This window comes from Psittacula echo (genome assembly GCF_963264785.1).
Source record: "Psittacula echo genome assembly, chromosome: 7".
NCBI lineage: Eukaryota > Metazoa > Chordata > Aves > Psittaciformes > Psittacidae > Psittacula > Psittacula echo.
Window position 1 is genome coordinate 46893942 of NC_137740.1, and position 18276 is coordinate 46912217.

Consider the following 18276-nt stretch of genomic DNA (forward strand, 5'->3'; position numbering starts at 1 on the left):
ATGGATCACAAGCAGCCAAAAATTCTGACTTGTGCTCAGAAGTGCATTTTATACAACATGAACTTTGTTTCTTTATGGGGCAATGAAACAGCAAAACACGCATCAAGAAAGATTACACATACCTGTTTCTCACAGCATTTCCTTCATACTGAAAATATAACTCCACAGTTGGGAGGAAGTTTCACTAACAATTGAAGCTTCTATAAAGACTTTAACAGAACTAGCCTCACCGTATACTGTGGTATTACCAAATTCTATTCCCATATTAGAATTAAAACTAGCAGTATTGAATGAATCCTTTATTATACATGAAGAGATAAGTTTTTCTGCTGCAGGAAAACTAATCTTAACTAAAAATTCTGTTTACAGCACATAGTTAACTTCTAATACAGAAATGTAGACCTTTTAACACATATCTGCACATTTACATGTATCCTGTTAATGGTATTCTGACTTGCTTCTTCAGGCGTTTTCAAATGCCTCTGATCAAATCTAAAAGATTTTAAAGCTGCAAAATTGCAACTGGCAATACAGGCCTGAATTTAAGATTGAAAAAAAAAAAAAAAAAAAAAAAAATCAGTCCCTTGAAAGAATGAAGTTTTACATTGAAATTATATCTCCCGCACACACCATGGTAGCAGAGTGCTAATTCACCTTAAAGGAGATTGTAAGAGAAAAACAGCTCTCTCAATTAAAGTCTGTGCAACCCTTTTCCAAACAAAAATTTCATTTAAGCCCTGAATTCACAGGGCAGAACAGTAAATCGTTAAATTACAATTAAATTTACTGGAAAGGCACATCTGAGTATAGGTATCTAGTAACTTTTCTATATTTATCTGATTATAGTTCAGAATAACACAAAGGGAGACTTGTTTATGCATTCACCCAGAAGAAAAACTTTAAAGCCAGTTATGTCATCAGCTGAATAGTAAAAACAAATATCTAAAACACATCTGCATTTTTTCTTTGTCTGAAATCATACAAAAAAGGATATCTTCTCAAGTGTGCAAAAAGGTTTAGATCTGGTTTAAATGTCAAGTAATGAAAGGTTGACAATTAGGTAATTTAACTCTTTTTATCACTACATACTCTTAAGTAGAGAAACTTGGTTTCTAGCCCAGATGCACTTTACTGGACTAGAAGCATTGCAACAGAAAGTAAACACACTTTGAAAATAATTCTTGAAGGCAGTCTGCAAAAACACTTACCTTTTTAAAAACTTTCCCTGATGGCTGGATTTCATCTTCCTCTTTTAGGATCTCACGTGTTCCCAAGAGCTTTCTGTCCTTAAATTTAGTTTTAGCATATTTAAAAACTTTGTCAAGTGTATCACACCCAGGATATAAAACTGAAGCTAAGCAATGTAGACTGTTAACAGATCTGTACGCAGCCCCAGGCTTGTTATTCACAGGTTTAGCTTTAACCTGCTTGGCTTTTGCTATAGCCTGCCTTGACCCTGAAAATATGTACCACGGAATGTATGTTACAAAGGTGTACACCAAAATTACAAAGTTTATAAACTGTAGAAGAATAGGGTTGATGTTATGCTTCAACTTCATTTTGTCTGCTTGAGAAGGTTAAAAGGAAGAATTCAGAAACATTGGACCAATTAGAGAGGGATCCAAAAAGACCTGAAAAGAGAAGAGAGAATGTCAGCTGTCAGCAGGCAGCTTATTTTCAAATGTATTCTTACAATCAGTATCTGAAGAGGTCTCTTCATGCAGAAATTAGGCTGACAGTCTTAACACAATGAAACAAGGCACTGACAGAAGATCTTTAAGGTCTCTTCCAATCCAAACCTTTCTATGAGTCTACGATAACACATTTGAGAAGTTATCTGAGTGAAGTGTAAATTGCATTTACAGTTCATTCTGCTTTTGTGCGCAGAACACTAATATTTATAACTGCTGGCATACTCGCCACTGCAGAAATTCATAGTCAGCCATTATGACAAGTGTCCTTGTTTTCCATAAAGATTTTGATTATTTTGTTGATTTTTTAAAAATCTTTTAGATAGATGCCATAATTTCTTGACTCCACAGCAGAATACATTAGAATGTTCCATCATTGTGGTGTTCAATAGGATAAAGAATGCTTGTAAAAAAAAAAAAAGTTGAATTGAATATCCTGGCATCATAGGGATCTTGGAAAAAGTTACTGTTCTCTTCATAGTGCTGTTGCTAGGATTTTGGGAATATTTCCAAGCAATTTTCCAGTATTTACTAAATATTAGTTAACTTTTTGTCATGTATTTACATAATAAGCATGCCAACTGCATACTGGTACTTGGGCTAGAAGTGCAGGACAGATGGAAGTCCCCAGGAATAAAAGAACCAAAATTCTGCCACATACAGGCCTTCATGGAGGAAGGTTAGTGTTCCCTTCTCTCACGTAGGTGCCCCAGTCTGTATGATCTTTGGAAATATATTTCAACACACTTACTGGCTTGGGTTCTCATGTATGCAGTGGTAGCATTACTTGTGTTTTTACAGCCATACGAAGGTTGATGATTTACAGTCAAATGTCATAAAGAGTGCTAGTGAAGATATACACATGGGTATTCTGATGTGGTTGGAAAGAATCTTTTAAATTGTATAATCACACAACATTTTCAGATAAATACATGCCAATCACGTCATTTCTATGTGGTTCTGTATTTATGTTGTGTAGTGTTCAAAGAAATGACAGTATGAGTAGGTATTGCAGTATTTTAAATGGGAATGGATGAGTTGTTCCTCATGTCATAGAACTGTAGACTCATAGAACGGGTTGGAAAGGAACCTAAAGATCACCTGGCTCCAATCCCCCTGCTATGGGCAGGGACAGCTTCCACCAGACCAAGTTGCCCAAAGATCTGTCCAACCTGGACATGAACACAGCCAGGGATGGAGCATCCACAACTTCCCTGGGAAACCTGTTCCACTGTCTCACCAACCTCCCTCAAAGACTTTCTTCCTAATATCTTATCTAAAATCTGCCCTTTTCAGTTTAAAGCCATTACCCCTTGTCCTATCATTATCATATCACTATTATGCAATTATATGAAAAGCAATACCATAAACCAAGCAACTAATAATGATGTGAGAGACGCATAACTTTGATAATTCTTTCTAAATTTCCTTCTATGATGGGGCTATGAAACTGATGGATGGGGTAGAGCAGTTGACGTCATCTACCTGGACTTGTGCAAAGCATTCAACATCGTCCCACATGACATCCTTGTCTCTAAATTGGAGAGACATCAATTTGATGGGTGGACCACTCGGTGGATAAAGAACTGGCTGGATGGCCGCACGCAAAGAGTTATTGTCAATGGCTTGATGTTCAGCTGGAGACCGGTAACGAGTGGTGTCCCTCAGGGATCGGTGTTGGGACCGGTCTTGTTCAACATCTTTGTTGGTGACATGGACAGTGGGATTGAGTACGCCCTCAGCAAGTTTGCCAATGACACCAAGCTGTGTGGTTCAGTTGATACACCGGAGGGAAGGGATGCCATCCAGAGGGACCTCAACACGCTTGTGAGGTGGGCTGATGCCAACCTTATGAAGTTTAACCATGCCAAGTGCAAGGTCCTACACCTGGGTCGGAGCAATCCCAGGCACATCTATGGGCAAAGAGATTCAGAGCAGCCCTGTGGAGAAGGACTTGGGGGTGTTGGTCGATGAGAAAATGAACATGAGCCAGCAGTGTGCGCTCGCAGCCCAGAAAGCCAACCGTATCCTGGGCTGCATCAAAAGGAGTGTGACCAGCAGGTCGAAGGAGGTGATCCTGCCCCTCTACTCTGCTCTCCTGATACCTCACTTGGAGTATTGTGTGCAGTTCTGGTGTCCTCAACATAAAAAGGACATGCAACTGTTGGAACAAGTCCAGAGGAGGGCCACGAGGATGATCAGGGGAGTAGAGCACCTCCCATATGAAGACAGGCTGAGAAAGTTGGGGCTGTTCAGCCTGGAGAAGAGAAGGCTGCGTGGAGACCTCAGAGCAGCCTTCCAGTATCTGAAGGGGGCCTACAAGGATGCTGGGGATGGACTCTTCATCAGGGACTGTAGTGACAGGACAAGGGGTAATGGGTTCAAACTTAAACAGGGGAAGTTTAGATTGGACATAAGGAAGAAATTCTTTACTGAGAGGGTGGTGAGGCACTGGAATGGGTTGCCCAGGGAGGTTGTGAGTGCTCCATCCTTGGTGGTGTTCAAGGCCAGGCTGGATGAGGCCTTGGGCATGGCCTTGAGGGCATGGTTTAGTGTGAGGTGTCCCTGCCCATGGCAGGGGATTTGGAACTAGATGATCTTAAGGTCCTTTCCAACCCTAACTATTCTATGATTCTATGAAATTAAGTAAATTTTTATTCATAAGATACAATGCCAATACCATAGTCTTCTTTATTGATGTCTTACATACACTGACTCTTTGAAAACCCTAATGAAATTTTAGTTGAAAAAGTAATGTTTAAATTATTTAAGATCCTTCAGTAGCAATGAAAAGAAACCTTGCCTTATGGATCTTAGATTTGTAGGTCCTTTTGGGAACTGATCAAACCAATATCCTTCATTTGTAGAATGGAATTAATTCCATTTCTCCCCTAAAGTATACAATTTTTCTAAACTCCAAAATAATTTCACCACCAACTTCTTCTTTAAGAAACTGCTGTAACCTCATTGGTAACATTACATTGTTACAGGCAGTTTGAAGGAACCAAGTGACATCGAAGTCTATTCTGTGAAGCACCCAGAGACATGTATTCAAATAAAGCTAAGAGCTCATCACAGTGAAGGCTTACTGGATCAAACAGCAGAGGGGTAAAAGGGATTTAAAACTTTAATAAAGAAGGGAAGTGTTTATATTTTAATTTGCACAAAGACAAAAAGCTATGACAAACTTAAAACAAACAAACATAAACCAACAAAAAAAACCCACTTAAACAGGCTAAAGGGCAAATTCAGTAATCATTTGAAGAGACTTATGTTCTTAGGCTGTCACTGAAAGATACTTAACGGAAATACTCATGTGCCACGCAGTAAGTTACCGCAGCCAGAAATATGCTGTTGTTGATAGCAGCATAGAACATGATATTTTAAAGCTGAATCCAGAGTTCAAGCAACAAAATTTCACCCACTTTTCAGGAAGCTGTACTATGATTTTGTCTGGCCAGATTCAGGGGTGGGGGCACTTTTTTTCTCCTTATAAAGCTGAAAAACTTCTCTGTGCCTACAAAGTAGAAACATAATTTAACCAAACACTGTTACAAGCAAAAATTAAGGCAACTGATTTAATACACTTTGGAAAACTGTTCTCCAAAGAAATTCCCTGTCTGACAAACAGTGGAGCCTGTCCAATAGTACTCCCTCTGGGTTTCATAACTTTTGAGAGGCACTAAGCCCTTCCAGAATAGCAGCTTCTCATTTGATTTTGCAGCTATCCCAACAGAAGTTGTTCCTACCTCAGAAGAACAAGCTTCCCCACCATTTCTAAAATAACCACACCAAGGTCTCACGTCAAGCTCTCTCTTCTAGCTTACCAGAAGCCTTGCACAGAACCCCCCAGATGTGGAAATGCTTGCTCTGAATTGCAGATCATAATTGTGCTATATCCACCATTTCATAAAGGCTGCATCACAAGAAAGAGTCTAAGGAACACTCCAACACGACAGAGTAAGGGGAAATACTCTGGAATGTCACTCTGGCTTAGAAAAGTATGCATCTAGCTCTAGAACTCTACTCTGATGTATATTTGTTAGTCTAAACAAACTGCTAATTATTTCACTTTCTGCTTCAGTAAAGTGAGGCTACTGAAAAGTCATCTACTTCAAACAGTTCCTTTTAAAAATTAACACAAAAAATATTTTTCCATTTAAACTGACTTTTTTTATGATAAAAAAGTATCATTTGCAAATGCAGTTTCTTGCCTTAAAGGCCAATTAAGGCTCCCTTTTTCTTTCTTTAAAATCTTGTAACTAGGAGGTACCAAACTTTGGCAAGAGTATACCTGTGCCAGTGTCTAACAATTTGGCAATTGATTTCTAACTGTGATATTTACAGACCATCTATGCTTGTAGCTAACTGTAATTAACATTGTAATTACTACTGTAATCGGGAGTGGGAAAAGTGCAATCCCTTTTTGAACAAGCAAGAAAAGTGTAATACAGTATTTTCATTAGAAGGATGCACTCCAGTATCTTTGTAGGTTGATGGTTCTAAGGAGAGCTGAACCACAGCACAAAGGAAGTTCCTTGGTGGCAATACAGAAGCAAAACTTCACCTTAACTTGAGACTGGAATGCTGGCAGTAAGACAATTATCTTTTTCTGCAAGCAAAACCAACGCAGCTGAATATGACAGTCAGTTTTGAAGGTTCTGGTGGTTGCTTTTTAGGGCTGTTTGTTTTTTTTAAGTAAAGGGTCAATTAAACTTCAAGAAAATCCCAGTTTTAAGGACGTTGTAAAACAAATTTGTTTTTATTAAGATAACATGTTTGTACACACATTTTTCTCTACAAATGCTATTTTGAACCTTTAGCAGATGGTATTTTAAAAGCTCAAAATGAAAATAAATATTAATAAATTTGCAGAACTAATCAGAAAATTGAAAGTTTTAGGGAAATTTTCAAGGTTGTAGCACGTTTGAAAGGGGTGCACTATTTGCTGTTTAAAATTCCGCCTTTTAAAAAGGCATCAAGCAAACAAAAAAAAAAACCCACAAAATTCTGAAAGACTTGGTGAAATACTATCATGGGAATTAAAATTTCACCAAAATATGATTTGTGGTCACCTCATTAATTTTGGAAGTCCATGACCACTTTCAACCACAAAAAGAAAGTAAACCCCTCATTCTGTGGCAGGGAATGGCAAGCAAAGGACAACAGATCCCAACCCATTTTCATAACTATTAGACTATGACACGCCAACAAAGTCACTGCAAATACTGAGGTTCCTACAGAATATGCATCTAGTCTGGTTTCACATAATCCCTCTGGGGTTTGCAGAACTGGTGTTCAAATCCCAACTAGTGATGCATGAAAGGTTGGCAGGTTAAATCCTGGAGGCAAGAACTAATTTATGAAAGAATACAACTCACAGAAAAACTGTGCAAGCAAATGTTTCTACACACACACAACTGCTGTTCAGTTTACATAATTCTGTTTCATGAAGCAGTCAAATGGGAAAGAGTAAGACCACAAGGTAAAATTACTCACTTTTTTCAACATCAAAGAGAAGCAGCAACCAGCACACTCATTCATAAAGTCTGGAGAAGTAAACCGGCAGTTTTCAGGACCCATTCCACTTAATACATAATCAGGGATTTGGCCTGATACACTACTTACGGTAATACTGTTATACCCTTTAGTTTTAGAAGAAAACTTTTGTTAAATGAGAAAAAAAAAAAAAATCCTTACAGGAATGTGTTTACTAATTGACCTTCTTATAATAATCACTACAACAAAAGCATGAATTAATAAAAAGAAGAAACCTTATGCAACTTCTCATTGTGGCAGGTACAGGTGCAACAGCTGATAACAGATGTTCCCGTGTCAGTTTCCTCAACAGGAGCTGTCACAGACAACTGTGTGAAACCTGAAAGATGGAAAATCCTCATAAACAGTTGCAATTATAAAACACATCCTCCATTCTTTCACTTGTCTTTTACAGTAAATAAATGAAACCTTTTATTCATCTAATACTTCACTCTATCATTTCAGAGAGTCTAGGCCCACTATATCCAAGTTAAAGTAAGACCAACTGTAACACACAACACAGTCGTGGTTCGTATTCAAGTCCAGGATAATCAAGGTAGTTGGAAGAGCACTAGTTAAATTCAGCAGCTCATGCTACTTGTCTCCTCGACTAACTCCCCACTGTCTTCCACTGTAACCCTGGTTCTACCATCTGGGGTGGAAAACACATACCTATCTTTCTGTATTCAGCTACACAAAGAATACATTTCAGCCTAATAAATACTCCTGGAAACTTTAAAGACTATATGAAATAGTAATCATTACACTGATCAACTTTGCTCTACTATATACCAAGGTTTTATTTATAGTTCATTTCAGAAAGAAGTTTTAAAAACCTGTGCCAGCAATTCATACTTAAAATATTTTGTACCTATCACTTGTCTGCAAACATTATTATTTACAAAATGACTTAGTTCTTACACAGATAATCTTTTCCAGAAAAGATTCAGTGGACTATTTGCTGCTTGAGGTAAGCCCCATTTCTTCACTTCCATGATTTCACACATACTATTTAAACAAAAGCTAACTCAAACGTGGAAAGGGGAAAGGGGGATAAAAAAATAAACCACACAATTTATAGTTGAAGGAACACACATTAGATTTTTCTTATCAGCAAATCTTGCAACAAGAAACTGATTTGTTAACTTTCATAGAAAGGATAAAAAGGTTATTTATAAGGTTAGGCTTTATTGGACAAAATAAAAGTATCCTCATGTATTGCCTCATACTTTTATTACAAAAACTAACAATCTGAGTACTCAAGCCAATATAACAAAGCTCATAATACAGAAAGTTAACTGTATCTGAAATTAGCCTCTACTAGTTTACTTTTTAAGTCCAGATGTAAACATTAAATGAACACTAACAAAAACATTACCACCACAAAGGAAACAGGTTTTTTATTACAGCTGGAATTCACAATTAGAGCTTTCAGTGAAAACACTCAGCAAGCAAGCTTTTCCTTAACAAGAGATATTAAACAAATTACTATTATTCCTTTATAAATACTCATGTACTCATCTACATAAAAATAGAAAAGAAAACCAAATGTGCACAGATGCAACAGCCTGTGCTTCACAAGGAAGGTCCCTTGCCTATGAAGTGGAGCCTGAGGTAATGAACAGCACTGAGGACAGAGTCCTATATGTATAACCATCTAAGCGAAAGATCTGTTTTGCAATATGGGTTTAAGACATAGTCGCATTTGAAAACAGATGCTCCTCACAGCTACAACAGAATTGCTTTCACACATTTCCTGAAACAGAGGACAGAAATCCCAACAAGCCCTAGGGAATGGTGGAAATGGATGCCCTGGGTCCCTAGGGAAGAGTTAGTGCTCAGCACGTTTTCCCAAATTTGAAGTGACAGCAGAGTGAGCCCAAGCACCCACCTCAGGTTCCCGGCTCACAAACATCACCTGCTGCTTTCTGCAGCAAGCCTCTTCTCCTCACCACCTCCTGCATTCCCAGAGAGCTGCTGCACTGGGACAGACTGCTCTCACATGCCACTCCCTAGGGTTCAGCTCTCCCCAAGCCATCCTGATGGCTGTCTCTCTCCCAGGCCCAGTGGTTTCCATGCAAGTGCGAATGATTGCTTGTTTTCCAGCCTCCTTACCCTGCTGCCTGGGTCTGCATCACTTCTAGAGCAAGGGAGACAGGGAGAACTTCCACATGCCTCTTATCAAGCATCTACAAAACCCATCACCAGGCAGACCTGAAAACCTGTTCCAAAATGAACTGTCTCTACCGTGGCAAGTTAGGAACTGACCTGCAGCTCTGTACAAAAGGACATCTGCTTGCAACAATGCTCAGTGCAATGCTCAGAAAAAAATACGCTCAGTGCATCAGTCGTTTGGTTACCACTACCCACTGGAAACAAACCTAGCAGCAGTACCTTCCTCAGGAGTTCCACATGACAATGCAGGGCATGTTACAGCTATTAAATAGCTTCTGCTAAAGAAAGATCTAGGAGAACAAGACTAGCATGGCTGTCACAGTCTGACCTACACTAACACAGAGGTAGTCACGCAACTTCTTCAAGCAAGCAGACCCAGAATGAAATTAATTCCCATGTCACCCACAGTCCTTGATTTCTCACCCCAAGTCCTGAACACAACACGTCTCTCCCTGGACATTGCTCTCCTCACCACTACATATTGTGAACTGCTATCGGCTTGCACAGCAAGAGATATAGTGGGAGACCAAAAATACTACTGATAAGAGTTTTTCTGTCAAAAAGACGCAGATTTTCTGGACATGGGGAGAAGAACTACACTCTGCAACTACATCTAGGGTAATTTTGAGATACCTTTTTCAGATTATGCTATAGCCTCCCACTGTGACCACCTCTGGCACAACCCTGCATGAATACTCAGGCTCTTTAAATGCTTCCGTCATCCCAAATGCAGGCTTGGTACCCAATGTGCAGCGCAAATTCACACACCAAGTCAAGGTATTTCTACTCTTTTATTCTAGTTTGCACAAAGTAGGGAGCTTGGTGGTTGCCTACAAATGCCTAGCTCTTCAGCTGTCAAAATTTACACTATTTATACATTTTAGAAAGCAAAAACATCAGCCTTGATTGATTACAAGTCCCATAAACTCTGAGTTATTTGGTAGTGCCCTGGGTTCAGCAGTAGCAGTCATTTTTTTCTCCTTAGTAGCTGGTGCAGCGCTGTGGTTTTGACTTCCGGCCTGGGAACAGCGCTGATAACACTGATGTTTTTAGTTATTGCTCAAACGTTTAGTCTGACCAAGGACTTTCTGAGCCTCATGTTCTGCCAGGGAGGAGGGGAAGCCAGGAGGAATCAGAGACAGGAGAATTGACCGCAACTAGCCAAAGAGGTATTCCATACCATAGCACGTCATGCCTAGGATGTAACTGGGAGTTTACCCAGAAGGGCTAGTTCACTGCTGGGGGGGGGTGTGAGTTACCAGTCGGCAGGAGGTGAGGTGTTGTATTCTCTTCCCTTGTTATTTCCTTTGTCATTATTGGTGATAGCAGTAGTGGTTTGTGTTATACCTTAGTTACTAAACTGTTCTTATCTCAACCCACGGGAGTTATATTCTTTTGATTCTCCTTCCCATCCCTCCAGGAGTAGGGTGAGGGAAAGAAGGGGGGGAGTGAGAGAGAGACTGCAGGGTTGATTTATGGCTGACTGGGTTTAAACCACGACAGGTAGTCAGTTTCCAATTTGTTAAGTAACTCTCTCACTTATGTTATTTAGTCCGCATACTCAACCTCTACTTCTCTTTGGGTCAGAGGGTTCCTTGAGTTGGCAGTCAATGAGTTGGTGCTCACCATGTCCCCCCATTAGTGCTTAGTTTTTCTGTAGGTCAGCTTATCCATCCTGTGGCAGTACTTCCTTCTTGAAGGTCCTCTGTTAAACAAAGAGTTCACTGGTGCTTGACAGAGTGCTTATCAGAGCATACAAAAATGCTTATTATCTGAACTATTAATAAATCATCTGTTCTTAGAGAAGCTACTATGCATTTAATTTTATTAAGCTTTTGATATCACTTCCAGTTACTCTGATGGAGGTCACAAACACACACAGGCAGACTGCTGGAGCCACCTCCACAATCCACTCCTGCTCACAGAATTTGTCCCCACAAGGCTTCAGCATAAGCAAATTCAAACTGAACTTCAGTCCTGATGGCAAATCAGGCATTTCTGTGCACAAGTGTGTTTCTGAAAAAATACATGAGGCCATGCACAGACCACCAGGAAAGACATCATCACCTGGACCAAACCAATTTCTAAGACAAGTGTTGAACAGACAACTGGGGCAGCCAGTGAATGAAGTGCACAGCCTGGGGGTATGGTTTCAGTATGGCTCAAGCAGATTTAACACTTGGCTGCTAATAAAAACAGACCGTTCACTTCCAAAATGTAATCCAGCTCTTTCCCTCCATTGTACCAACACGAGTGCCTGTGTGGCTAGGAATCAGTCAGATTAGCTTGCTGATCCAGTTTAAACCCTCTCCTTCTCAGGACAGAAGGGTGGATTTTTCCTTTGTATCAACTTCGGCATTTACTTGAGCCCCAGGGAGTCACTGCAGACACCTAAATCAACAGAAAATTAGCATTACAAAGTAAGTTATTTTTCTGCTATGTCACACCTAGGTAACCATGAATAGACAGGAGTTTATGCCATGGACAAGAGGAAATACGAAGTTGGAGGAGGAAAGACAAGGAGCCTGGCAGTCATGCTGTAAATGGAACCTCCACTTGGCTGCAGGACAACCAAGATCAGCACAGACCAATATACAAAACACCTTGTGACTTGGTCATCACCAGTATACTGTGAGATCAGAAGAGCTGTGGTCTGGAGGATTAACCTTCTGCTCACTACTCACTTTTTTTTTTTGGTGGTTTCAAGTGCTATTGCCTAAATACTTTTGAACTTTGGATGCAGGCTATTAAATATCCCTATAAATACAAACGGGTTTAATTTATGTCCTTTACATTTCAACACTACGCTTGTAAAATGATACTCCCATTTCCTTAGGAGGCAGCCAGAAGGGCTGCTATTAGGACAAACACATTATTATGTACTTGTTAGACACCAAGATACTGTAACAGTAGGAACTGCATGAACCAAAGTAGTCCTTTACCTTCAGGAAAGGACTTTCTACTATATTAATTAAATCTTGAGACAAAGGAAATACTTTTATTACCCAGAAAAGTTAACAAAACATCAACATTTTCTTTTCTCCTTAGTAGACCCATTTACACCAGGAGAGGAGAAAAAAAGTCACACCTAGTGGTGGCAGAGAACAGGGAGACAAATGTGGTAGCTCAGAACTAAATTACAGAGAAGCAGTTGACACTTCTTGAGGGCAAATATCTGTGCTTTCTCTTAAATGGATCCTTGGTACATCCAGTTAAAAAAGTAACAGTTAAATGATTTGCCATCAACCTCTTCTACATTGTTCCATGCCCCACCTGTATGAAATATCACTGCATGTTGCAGGAGAGTAGGAGGCTCTCATTTGTAAATATATTCTCTGCTTTCTATGGAAACACACACAGTAATATTTATGAAGACCTGAAAAATAAAGTGATAATCACAAAAGTAGACAGCTTTCTTTATAACAAAGAAAAAAAAACAACCAACCAAACAAGCAAAAAACCTCAAACTCAGAACTATGGGACTTTCAATCCACAGTCTGACTGCATTGGCTACAAACTGAAATTTAAACCTTTGCTGCAGATGAAAAGTAAAACTAAATCAAAATGGGTTCTGCACTAATTCAGGAACAGTACTTCAACAGGCATTCCTAAAGCTACCTTACGTACAACACAAATATCCTTCCAAGATAATAAAATCAGCTGAAAACTCAGACCCCATTGCAATTCTGAACTCTAGAAAAGCTTCCTATTCTCAAAATACCTTAAAACCTATGTGAGGAAAATAACTTGTTGGTCTTTTTTAAGTTATACAAGACAGATTAATGGACTGATTAATACATCTTCTATTAATAAGAATAATAAAACACAGCTCTAAGGTAACAATTGTTGTCAGCAAACTCAAAGCACTTTCCAAGAAGTTTACATCACCATTATTACTAATACAGAGAAGAAAACATTGTGATAAAAATAATTATTTGAAGTAATTTAACAAAGCAACGGCTATGCCAGGAACACAATCCAGTGCTGCTACATCTTTCGTCTCCTTTTCTTCCCACTACATAATAGTGCTTCATGGCAAACAAGCGTTATCCTGGGTTCAGCAGCAGCAGTCAGTTTTTCTCCTTAGTAGCTGGTGCAGTGCTGTGGTTTTGACTTTCGGCCTGGGAATAATACTGATAAAGCCGATGTTTTCAGTTACTGGTCAGAATGTTTACCCTGACCAAGGACTTTGTGAGTCTCATGCTCTGCCAGGGAGGAGGGGAAGCTGGGAGGAAGCAGGGACAGGACACCTGACCCAAACTAGCCAAAGAGGTATTCCATACCACAGCACGTCATGCCCGGGGATGTAACTGGGAGTCCCCGGAAGGGCTGGATCACTGCAGGGTGGGGGTGAGGTACCAGTCGGTGAGCAGTTGTATTCTCTTCCTTGTTATTTCCTTTATCATTATTATTATTGGTGGTAGCAGTAGTGGTTTGTGTTATACCTTAGTTATTAAACTGTTCTTATCTCAACCCGTGGGAGCTGTATTCTTTTGATTCTCCTCCCCGTCCCTCCAGGAGCGGAGGGAAGGGGGGGGGAGGGGAGGGAGTAGAAACTGCGTGGTTCAATTTACGGCCTGGGCTTAATCCACGACAAGCGTCTTAGTTTCAGGCACTTTGATTTATCAGATATTGTCAATACATTGCTTCCACTCCTTCTCATAAGCAGTTATTAGAGCATTTAGGAGATGTATTTAATGCCAAACTAAATTAAGTGCTTTCACATTTGTATCAGAGAAACAAATAAATTAATGGATAAAGTACCTTACCACTAGAGAAGGCCTCAGATTAATTTTGATATCTGTAAATTAACTGTCAAAGAGACACAAAACCACCAATTTCCCAAGAACACTGCTAGATCTTTAAACCATAGATACAAATTAAACATGAGAGAGCACTTGAAGAACACCACCAATACCACTGCACACACAGTATGAAAAAAAGCTTGCATGAAAATAAGCCACACGCTCCATCATCACCCTCAACCTCTGGCTACTGGAGAAGTGGTAACAGCCAGTTATAGCTGCCAGTTTATCACTCTCCAAAGTCCTACAATAATTTTCCAATTGTTTAGGACAATCCTCACAACTACTTCCACTGGGAGGCAGACTCTCCTTTGCATTTGAATGGAAGGGAACGACCAGGACCAGAACAGTCTGATGTACCATTTTCTGCTACAAAATACAGCCTTAGTAATACAGTTCTCTAATTTCTGGGAAACCTGAAATGCTAAGGAGTGAACAGGTCTGGTTTGTTTGTTTCTTAGTAATCAAACCAGAAATAGATGTTCTGTTGTTATGTATTTAAACTGGTTGTGTGCTGCATTCTAGTCATGTATATCAGAGATTTTTAGCAGTGAAGTTCTTCTGTTGTTTTGGTTTTTTTCTCTAGCAGAAGCTAGATATAAAAATGTACTCATTACTTCTAGATGAATTAGGGTTTTATTACCCATTATTATTACCCATTATCATGGGTTTTTTGGGGGTTTGGTTTTTTTTGTGTGTGTTTTTGTTTTGGTTTGGGGTTTTTGTTGTTTTTTAAAATACCAGGCAGCCAGCTTCAAAATCTGGTGAACACATGTATTTGTATTGCCTCTGCCTTCTTTCTGTAACATTTCTTCTTTTTATGATGGGCTTTAATTAGGAATAACCTTAAGCCAGAACCTCTTTAAAGAAAAAGCAGCAGATGAATAAACTCAGGCAACAAAGCAAATCTGAGAGAACAACACAATGACATAGACTTCAGAAGAAAAAGCAAAGGACTTATTCCAAGTCTTTAGAAAAGCTCCTCACAAGAAAATCATAATCCAGATGAACCACACCTTCCAGAGAAACTTCACAATGCATTTCAAAGAAATAAGGACATCCACAGCATGATCAAAGCTATCAAAGTGATAAAGTGGGATATCTCACAACTTAATTTGAAAGGCTGAGCTGTTGACCTTCTCAATACACTTTCTCTTTTGAAGGATAAATGCATATTCACATTCTAATTGCTTGGATTTAGTGTGGTTTTGTGGTTTATTTTGTGGGTTTTGTTTCGTGATTTTTTTTGGGGGGTTGTTGTGGGTTGTTTTTTTTTTTGTTAGGTGCTTTTTTGGTTTGTTTTTTTTTTTGGAGGGGGGGAGATAGGGGTGAGGGAGGGTTGGCTTTTTTTGATGGTTGGGAGGAGGTGGTTTGGGTTTTGTTGCTTTTTAACAACAGTGTGTCCAGTCATCTAAGGGGATTCATAAAAAAAGAAATTAATTAATAAATTCCTACCAGAACATCTGATTTTCTTCCCCCCCCAACTTTCCACTTGGTGATTACACCTCCGGAACGGGAGCAATCCCTCTCTCCTCTGGCTGGCAATTGAAATCACATGTCTTTCAGAGAGGATCACTACACCTTCTCTGGGAAAGGCTTACTGCTCCCAAGCCCACATACATGCTTCAGACAGTGCTTAGTAACATTCGCTCCCAATATAACGAAATCCCCCTCAAGCAATGCAGCATAAAAGCAACAGGACCACAATTTATAAGAATCACAGCCCCTGGAAATGTTGCCTCATGCCAACACCTGCACAAGACTCAATGGCTGTTTCATACCTCACAAAGCAAACCTCTCCACAAGGACTAAACAAGACATATCAAAGCAGTATCACACTCCAGCAACTGTAGAAATGCAGAAAATAACTTCTGGAGCTTTTCCTGAGCCCAAATAGAAAGAGAGAAATTAAATTAGCTCAAAGTTCTGTGAATATGCAATTTTCAAGTACACTTTTAGTAATCGTACCTCCGCCGCAAGTTACTAGTTTCTGCTCCTTAGACTTGCTTACATCTGTATCTGTGAATCCCCACCTCCTAAACACACACACCTTTACAGACGACTACCCTTGACTCCTGAGCTGTTTCAACTTTAAGATTAGTTATATTTGAACATATACTCAAATTGTAGTGCAACACACAGAAATGGCCTTTCTCCTAGTATTCTTTCAGAAAATAACACTAAAAAGATACCTGGCTTATTCAACTCCAGATTTCAAAAAGGATCAAACTACACTTAACTGATTTCTAAGACACTAGGAATGCTGCATGCAGTCAATCAGTAGAAATAGGACTTAAATGTTTCTTATGGATGCAAGCATGACACTATAAATGCCAAGCTACCAAAAGGAATGTCATCTGCAAGCTACTTAGGAACTTTACCATAGATGCACAATTCTGTTCTCTGCAACATTAAAGCTGGCCAAAACAGCTCCTGAACTAAGCACTTTATCTATTCCAGGGAAGGCTACCACAGAAGCAGGTTTCAGCCATTACCGCTTCAACCTCATGCCCCCATGTATTTATGGGCAGACGTTATTCTCTGCATTCAAAAAGTGGGGGATGACCCACAGGGTGTCACACAAAAGCCTAAATTACAGAAAGACTAGCAGGCTGGTTTACTGCAAACCACTTTATTAGGCTTTTTTTTTCCCCTCTTACCTGCTCTGAAATTCTAGGACAGTGGAGAATACAATATTTCAAAAGAAAGAAATAGCAAAGAAAGAAGGAAACACTTCGAATCCATTGTTTTCCTAAAAAGCTATGTTATCCACATTTTATATCTACTTTGCTTGGTGAAATTACACTTTTGTTCAAAATCCAGCACTGGAAGCATAGCATAAAGATGTCCATCCTGCTCATTTGAGTTATCATCCTATTTTCTAGCCTCGGAAGTAAGAGTATCATGACAGCCTCACCTCCTCCATCAGTTATGAACATGCCCAACAATTCCGTAACACAAAACAAAGGCAAAACAAAGACTTACTCAATTAGAGGCCATTATAATCTATGTGAAGAATTAAAGAAGTATGGCCCTAAGCCTCCAAGTCTTGATGTGTCACCCTTAAAAAAAAAAACATACAAACACAGGTGTTGAAAATCGCAGGCTGTCTTGGGTTGGAAATTTCATCTAGTTCCAACCCCTAAAATCAGAGGGCAATATCCAGTACCCACAGGTACGGATTAGAGGGTATGAAGGTGAGGAGGTAACTAACTCCTCACAGTATATAATTCAAGTCAGTACTTCAGAATCAGTATACAAATGCTCTGCAGGTAGATGCAGGTTTTGGCAGAAGGGAACCCTGGTTTTCTATTCAGGGAAAACAAACACACCCTTAGCCTGTGATTATGTAAACAGGACCAAACTACTGACATACCAAGCTGAGCAGACTCCTCACCATTAAGTTTTAAAAACAAGAACACTGACCTTTTTAATAAAAGGAAGGTACCAATGACATCTTCAGGAGTCCTGCGAATATTCTTAGGCAAAATTGTCTTGCCTGTGTTACACAGATGGTCAGATTAAATTAACACAAATTGACAAACTGGAAGTCCAGAATAAACTACCAAATATTTCTATAGAAGAATATAAACAACGTATTTCATCTTTTTCACAATGAAAGGCACTAGCATTTCAAAACCCAAAGAATTACATCTTGCATTTAAAAAAAAAATTCAAAAATGAATTATGCAAGATTAAGCTAATGGTATTTCTTTTTTATATATATATAAAATAAAGCATATCGAAATATAAAAAAATTTTCAACCACTGTGCTCAGACTCCATTATCTTAGGTGTATACACACATACAGATGCATACACATTTACAGATGTAGAGAGAAAGTCAGGACAGCAGATCTTTGCATTCTTTCACACCCTGGACCTGGCCGCAAATGTGAACGTGAATACATAACACAGTATGTGGCCAGATTTTTTTTTATATAAAACTTATTTTATTGATGAATGACAGATTTTTGAAAACAAAAGTTGTCAGAAGTTTCTTTATGAATGTCCACTTTAGTTAGTGTTCCTGATCAAAAACCCTCACATCACCTTACTACACCCACT

The 18276-nt window shown here is 39.2% G+C and overlaps 1 protein-coding gene across 1 annotated transcript in view; it reads right to left on the reverse strand.

Moving 5' to 3' along the window:
• ACSL3 (acyl-CoA synthetase long chain family member 3) overlaps positions 1-18276 on the reverse strand; it is a gene marked incomplete at its 3' end in the record, with an annotated part of 51015 nt that overhangs the window by 26661 nt on the left and 6078 nt on the right. The window contains exons 2-3 of the mRNA XM_080623709.1: positions 7466-7569; positions 1209-1631 (exon numbers count right to left, since the gene is read on the reverse strand). Of these exons, the coding sequence (XP_080479835.1) occupies positions 1209-1559 (351 nt within the window). The 5' untranslated portion in view covers positions 1560-1631; positions 7466-7569. The remainder of the gene's footprint in view (positions 1-1208; positions 1632-7465; positions 7570-18276) is intronic.